Source organism: Sarcophilus harrisii, chromosome 1, assembly GCF_902635505.1.
Source record: "Sarcophilus harrisii chromosome 1, mSarHar1.11, whole genome shotgun sequence".
NCBI lineage: Eukaryota > Metazoa > Chordata > Mammalia > Dasyuromorphia > Dasyuridae > Sarcophilus > Sarcophilus harrisii.
Window position 1 is genome coordinate 648401540 of NC_045426.1, and position 7079 is coordinate 648408618.

The window sequence follows — 7079 nt, forward strand, 5'->3', positions numbered from 1 at the left end:
CGCCTGCCCCGGTAGGTGGGCGCTGGGCGGGCCATTTCCACAACAGCCAGGACGGGGACACGGGGCGGGAGGCGGTCAGGGGGCGGGGAGTGCCAGCCACTGCCCACCTGGCCCGGGCCAAACCGGGAAGTACTTTCCAAACTTCCAGGAGCCTCTGGTGGGGGGCGGGGTGGGAGGAAAGGTGCCCTTCAAACCCGCACACCTGCAGAGCACCCCTCTCCCCGCCCCCAGCAGGACCTGAAACCTGCCCTAAGCTCTCTGTCTCGGCCAAATCCCCAGTTATCTGTCCCTCCTTAGCTGTGTGACTGGGCAAGTCACCGTCTCTGAGCCCGCTTCCTCATCTGTGAAATGGGCATCACAGCGCTCTACAAGGCTGCGGTGAGGAGCAAATGGGAGAGTCTGGAACATGCTGGGTACCCTTGCAACCTTACAAAAGCCCCCTTAGCTTCTGCGCCCCTCCCCCTTTCCTGTAGGACCAGAGCCAGAGCCACCCTTTCTCCCAGCACCAGAGCCAGGCAGACACAGGAACACGGCTCAGGCTCCTTGGTAACTTTTATTGCCTGATTTAAAAAATGACCACTGGGAGGCGGGCAGTGAACCCTGAGTGTAATCCAGGGCCTTTGAGACCTTCCCAGTCCTAGGAGATTTATGATTGATGGTGGGAACGGTCAGGGACTCGGTCCCACTTCCCCTAAGCCGGGCCAGCAAGGCCCCGAGCCTGCCTCCCGAGGGACAGGGACATGGCTACTCTCCCAGGCCGCAGGGGTGGGAAAAGGCTCCAAGCCGTGCTTGCCCGGCTCTGCAGGCTAAGACTTATTCCTAGGTAGGAGGGAAGCCAGATCATCTAGCTAGGTCGTGAAGAAGGGGAGAGGACCCAGGTCCACCGTTTGGGCCCTCCAGAAAGAACCTGGGGCTGGGCGGGGCCAGGAGATGCTTTAACTGGCCCAGATGGGGGGTTGTGACTGTCCCCCTGGAGGGGCGCTAGCAGCCAGGCCGGAAGGATGTGGCATCTAGGACCGCCGGCGGGATCGACCTCGGCCTTTCTTCTTGCTTTTGGACTCTATGAGCTTCTGAGACTGGAACTTCAAGGATGCTCGGGTCACTATCTCCCCAGTGTCATCTTCACTCTCTTCCTCATCTGGGGGAGACAGGAGCAGGATGAGGGGGGCATTAGGGCCCTTCCTCCCCTCAGCACCCGGACATCCGCTCCCTGCCTGCTCCTGGCTCCTTGCCTGCCCCAGCCCTCTCCCCACCTATCCCCAGGCTGACTCACCAAAGAACTTATCCTTGGCCGTAGCTGTGGGCAGCACGATGCGGGTGTTGTGCGGGGGGAGCTTCCCCTCCAAGGTGGCATAATACTGTAGGAAGAAAGGACAGAGTGAGGGGCTGCTGGGGGAAAGAGCGGGAAGGAAAGAACGCATTCCTCAAGCAGCTACTCTGTGCCGCACTGTGCCGAGTGCTGTACCAGTGTCCCCACTGAACAATGTGGAGGTCTGTCTCGGGCTTTAAACCTCCAGGAACAGGGGGCATGATGGAAAGAGGGAAAATCCAGAATCATTCCCCACTTACACACTCGCAGGGCTCCTACCTCCCGCTCAGCAAGCTTTTGCAGTAGTTCTGGGACATTGCGTTCCTCCATTTCACTCTGAAGCTTGAGCACCTTCTCCTCAACCTGAGCCATGAGGTCCAGTACATAATCTGGGGCATTGGGGTTTAGCTCCTTTTTGCTTTTCTCCTAGGAGATGTGGTTGGGAGAAACTGAGGTCTCAGGAAGTTTGTGGCTGATGCCTCAAAAAGAAGAAGTGATGGGGAGGAGGGAGGGATTGGGGGTGTCTGTGGGAGATCGGGGGAAATGGGGGAGGGATTAAGCATAAAGGGGTAACTTTTGAAGTTGGATAAACAGGGGCTTTGAAAGGCTGGGGTGGAGCAAATCTAGGGCTCAGAGGAGGGATTCGTAGGTATACCACAGGGATATGCTGCAGTTTTTCAGCCAGGTGCTCAATCCCAGCCTTGGCAGTCTGCAGTGCATGAATGGTGTTTTGCATATCCTCCTTAGCTTCTGCTACTTGCTTCTCCTGGATGTCCAGATGTTTTTGCAGCTCCGAGACAATCTCCTTATGCCTGGGTTTGAGGGGAAGGGGAAGAACAGGTGTGAGGGGCCTTGGGAAGTCCTAAAGCATCACACCCAATCCCTACCCCGTCTAGCAGCCTCTCCCTTCTGACCTGATGGCCTTGGTCTCGCCAGAAAACTTGAGCTGAGTGAGCTCTTGCTGCAGACGCTTCTTGTCGACTTTCAGTGTGGTGAGTGTCACTTGGTTATCTTGCTTCAGGTTCTCCAGATGAGTGAAAGTCTCACTCTGGGCCAGGAACCTGTGTACCACAGACTGCCCCCCACCCTCATCTGCTCACTCAGGGTCACAGACAGACCTGAGAGAACCCAGCCTACATTCCTTCCCACCTGGTTAGACATGAAATTGGTCTCAGACACTGGAATATATTGGCTATCTGACCTACCTACCCCCAGGGTCACAGGGCATGAGATTCAGAGAAAGGGAGAGACAGAGACAGGACACAGAGAGAAGATCAGAGCTTCACGAATCTTCTAGGCTCTTCTACATCTTGTCTAGAGTTGAAGGTGTCTCTCCATTTATGGGGGCTTATTTCCTCATATGTCTGGACCCCCAGGGAGCCTCTACAGCCTTAAGCCTTATTTTCCCCAGCTAGAGTACCCTTCCCTGGTTAGGTAGGGTCATTGGACAAAGCCTCCCCTTCCCCTGTGCAGTGACTCACACTGGGGTCAGATATGCCGGTGGCAACCTTGATCTTATCAAAGGCAGCCTCTGTCTGGAACATTTCCCATCGGTTCTTTAATTTGCCTGTTTTTGTCCCCTGGGCGTCTGTAAAGATTTCTTCAGACCGAAGAGCTACTTGATCTCGCTGCTGGGTCTGTGGATATAATAGGTAGCATGGAAGGCAGAGTCCTCATTTCTCCTGCCATCCCCAGCCTGCTCTGAAGCTGAGTCCACACACCTTCCTCTCAATCCGCTCATTCTGAAGCTTCTTCTCTTCTGTTCGCTTCTTGGCTTCCAGCAATACCCTGTCTCTCTCCTTCTTATCTCTGAATAAGTTTTCTTCCAGCTTCTGAAGTTCACTCTGGGTAGGGAAGAAGGTGAATATCAGCGAGAGGATTAGGAAGTTCATGGAAGCCCAGGGACAGGGTTCTGGCCCCTGCAACAAAGGGAAAGGGGCTGTTGCTCACATACTCATGGCCCTTCCTCCAGGACCAGCTTTGCCACCAGGAGCTCAGGAGGTTGGATTCACAGGCTTATTGGGTCTAAGTGTGCCCCATAGTGATGTGCAATAGCTTGCCCAGGTTGAGGTCAGGTAAGGATCAGAATGAGACAACGCATACCTTAGCAGCATCCCGAGCATTTGTGGCTTCCTGGGTCACAGAGTGCAGTTCTGCTAATTCACGTTTTAGTCGAATGACTTCAGCCTCCATTGCATCCAGTCTGTTCTCAAAGTTCAGGCTCTCATCCTGGGAACCGGGGGAGGGGAAGGCCAGGCTGGAGTGCAGGAGCCAGGGAAGAGGGCCCATAGTCTTCCCCAATCCTCACCGGAGAGCCAAGTCCCCTCCTAACATCATCTATGTCTACAAAGCAATTTCCTCACACTAAGTTTCTACTTATGGGACTCCCCCCACCCCACATACATCTAGCTCATTCATATTCATTCTATCCCACCACTCCCAAGGCCACACCTGCATATAAGCCTTCAGCTGCAGGTAAACTCGAGTGATGTGTTCTGCTTCAGCAGCTTTCAGCTTGGCCTTTTCCAGTCGATTTTCCAGGTTTCGAATAGTCTGGGGGAGAGGAAAAGAGGCAGCTATTGGCCCCTTCTCTCCAGATCAATGGCCAATAATGAACTCTCTGTTCCCATAACCCAAAGCTTTTTAAACTTTGAGTTGAAACCCCTTATAGGATACCAAATATGGGACTCATGAAAAATTTGGCAACAGTAAGAAGTATCAAACATTTCACTAAGATGCAATTCTTTATGTAAAAATAAACAAGCACATTCTTCTCACTAGCAAAATTATATATCTATATCTATATATAGATATATATACACCAAAAGTTGTTTTTAAATAAAATTCTTTATGATTTATTATGAATAAATGTTTGAGTTGGAAACCTATTTTATATACCTGGGTCAAGTAAAAATTTCTCAGGCAAAAAGGAGTGGAGAAAGTTTAAGAAGCCCTGCCATAACCCACACATGTTCTTGCTCCCACTGTGGTTTGGTCCTGCAGGACCTAATTCCCACCTTTGCCACCTCATTGTCAGTGTCTTGAAATTCATTTGTCTCCAGCTCTCGAAGTGAATATTGGAGCTGGAGTTCTGCTATGCGTTGCTGCCGTTGTTCTGCCTCATGTCGAAGGGCATTTAGCTGTTTCATCTTCTCATTTAGCCGGTAATCCACAAGGGCAAGGGCACACTGGGGAGTCAAGATGGTATGGTAGATATAAGGGATATAGACAACTGGTACATAGAAACACATACACATGTATATGTGACATGGATACGCATACACTACATAAACATATACCTACATATACAATATACGCACGTACACATACACACATGCATGTATACATTATACAGCATATATGCTAACATGTGTGGGGGGCTACAAGCATGTACTATATGTTACTGCTACATGTGCATGAGTGCATGTATGTGCATATGCATATACACATGTGTATGTGCATATATTTACACACTTTATATATATATATATATTAAACACAATATATATTAAATATATATATTTACACATTTTACATTCTGAGTCAGGATCCATTAGGAGGAGCTCCTGGGAGTCTGGAGGTTGATTGTCCTGCCATAGCTGAGGTTCCCTTGGTCACCTACCTCCCCATCCTTGTTTTTCAGGTAAGGTTTTTCCTCCGTCCACTCTCGGATGATCCAGCGTACCACTCTCTCCTCACCCTGGGAAGTCAAGAAACCAAAAACGTTTCTTACCCCATCCCACCCCCAAACTTGTTTTACCTACAGGCAAGGGCATCATTTATTTGGATCTCCAAGTACCTTGGAAACAAAGTTCTCCCACACAAACACTCCCCCCTTGGAAAAGAAAGGGAAGGAGCCTTGCTTTCCTGAAACAACCTGCTCCCATGACCCAGGTGGCCTTGGTGGAGGCCAGCCCGAGTGAATGGTTTGCGCAGCTTTCCCCTTAAAGGTCAATGGAGCATGGGAGCCTCCTCCCTCATTCCTTCCCCCCACCCCGTCCCTTCTTTTCAGCTCCCTCAATCCCAGCCCTCACACTGAACAAGTCTGCCAGCTTCTGGTATTTTATCCTGTTCTCTTCTCGAAGACGTTTAATAGTTTCCTTGTTCTTTTTGATGGTCCATTGAGTGCTCTCATAGACGGACTTACGGTCGCCCTCTGGGGGCAAAGTGGAGTGTGAGCACCCCCCCCCCCATCCTCCCACCTCCTTCCCTTCCCCGCCATCACTCTTGTGCACCAGCTCTTGTCCTACCCACAGAGACCCCATTTCCTAACCTCCTCCTGAATCTCTCCTTCCATCTCCCCCATTAGCTGGCTCCTTACCAGCCTTACTCTTGTCTCCTACGTCCCCCTCCCCAAGGGATCCTCTCTGTATTAGCCCCTGTCTTTGATCTCCCTCTCAGGCTATGAAATCCCAAGTTCTCTCAAGTCTCGCCCTGACTTCCTTTCTGGCACCAATTTTGTCCATCCTGTCCTTTCTTATCATTACCCTTGTCTTATCTCTGGCTGAGCCCCACTTCTTTCCAACTCTCATCTCTCCCTCTCCTTAGATCTTTCCTCTGCTATCCTAGACTTTATCTCCTTTGTGATTAATTCTCCAACCCCTCTCCCTAGACCACCTGAGCTGACCCGTTTCTCTCCTTCCTTTATCCCCTCCATGCTTACCCAGCATTTGGATTTTCCTGTGCAGCTCATTAATCTGCACATGAACTGGAGGCTTGACTCCAGGATGGACGGGAGGTGGTCGGCTCTGTGGAATTTTTGGCGGTCGCCGCGACCGCGAGGAGAAGGAGCTAAACTTGGGGTAGGAGGAGGGAGCTGGGGAGTGTAGGGGAACCATGCTTAAGCCTCTGCAAAGGAGTCCTTAGCCTCTGGATAAAGGGTAGGATGGAGCCTACCCTAAGGGGAGGGAGCAGAAATTAGCCTATGAGAAAGGATTCGCCTGGGTTGAGGGAGCAGGTTGTGGCCAAGCCCGTGGTATTTAGAAAATGGGGAGCGTATCCTGGGAAGTCAGGGAAGAAACGAAGGTGAGAGAAGGGGAAATAAAGGTTGAAGTTCCGGGTAGAATAGAGGGTTTCTGAAGGCTTATTATTCCCAGGGTTCAGGGAAGGGCTGTCCCTGGACAAGAGGAAACTATGGGAAAAGCTAGCGCCTGGACATTCCTGGAAGGAGCTCTGCTGGCGCCTGAGGCTCAGATTCGAGGGTCCTTGGGACTCCCACCCAGACTACGTCCAGATGGAGCCTCTCAGCATCTGTCTCTGTTGCTAGGAAACCATGTCCCCCTTCTCCCGCCAGCCGCTGCCATGGAAACCGGCCGCGTCCCACGCGATCGTTCCCATTGGCTGATGCTGCTTCACGGGGACGGGAAGTGGGATCAGCCTTAAGACTGGGCGGGGCATGCTGGGAAAGGAGAAAGGAGGGAGGGAAGGGTGGCGGGGCCCGACTGCCAAATGATCTCGGATTTCCAGTCTTTGGAGATTGAGCCAGAACTATCAGTGATGCCAGGGGAAGAGAATAGAGGGATTTTCCATTCATTTCTGCCTTTTCAGCAGTAAATAGCTCCGCTATCAAGATGGCGCCTACAGCCGCCATTAAGCGCGAGACCCCGCCCCCTCTCCCCGGTCTCTTACTGTCCTACCCAAGATGGCTGCTAGAGCGTGAGATTCATTTCCGCCACTCTCAACATGGCTGCCCGAGGGTTCGCTGGCGCCCTTCTTCCGGGCATCCGGGATTGGGCAGCAAGCCGGAACTTCTGGTGTTCCTCACTTCCGT

The 7079-nt window shown here is 51.8% G+C and overlaps 1 protein-coding gene across 2 annotated transcripts; it reads right to left on the reverse strand.

The window, feature by feature from the left end:
- Positions 1-540: 540 nt before the first annotated feature.
- CCDC151 (coiled-coil domain containing 151) lies at positions 541-7019 on the reverse strand. Of its 2 annotated transcripts, XM_031947581.1 has the most exons (14): positions 6946-7019; positions 5973-6057; positions 5344-5465; positions 4932-5009; positions 4327-4497; positions 3761-3862; positions 3413-3538; positions 3031-3153; positions 2791-2946; positions 2224-2384; positions 1965-2121; positions 1589-1735; positions 1274-1358; positions 541-1138 (listed from the first exon to the last, which is right to left on the reverse strand). In XM_031947581.1, exons 2-14 carry the CDS (start codon positions 5977-5979, stop codon positions 1011-1013), a joined length of 1563 nt encoding a protein of 520 aa, XP_031803441.1. In that variant the 5' UTR covers positions 5980-6057; positions 6946-7019; the 3' UTR covers positions 541-1010. The 2 variants fall into 2 exon arrangements, with proteins under 2 accessions (XP_031803441.1, XP_012397326.1); XM_012541872.2 differs by lacking the exon at positions 6946-7019 and having other exon boundaries at positions 5973-6883.
- Between the last annotated feature and the right edge of the window lie 60 nt (positions 7020-7079).

Excerpts from the sequence above, each read along its gene's own strand:
- CCDC151 (XM_012541872.2), bottom strand. The coding sequence starts at position 6,147 with ATGGTTCCCCTACACTCCCCAGCTCCCTCCTCCTACCCCAAGTTTAGC. Across the intron at positions 3,539-3,760 it reads AGCTGAAGGCTTATATGCAG|GATGAGAGCCTGAACTTTGA; the intron begins GTGTGGCCTTGG and ends CCCGGTTCCCAG. Across the intron at positions 2,947-3,030 it reads ATGAGCGGATTGAGAGGAAG|ACCCAGCAGCGAGATCAAGT; the intron begins GTGTGTGGACTC and ends TTATATCCACAG.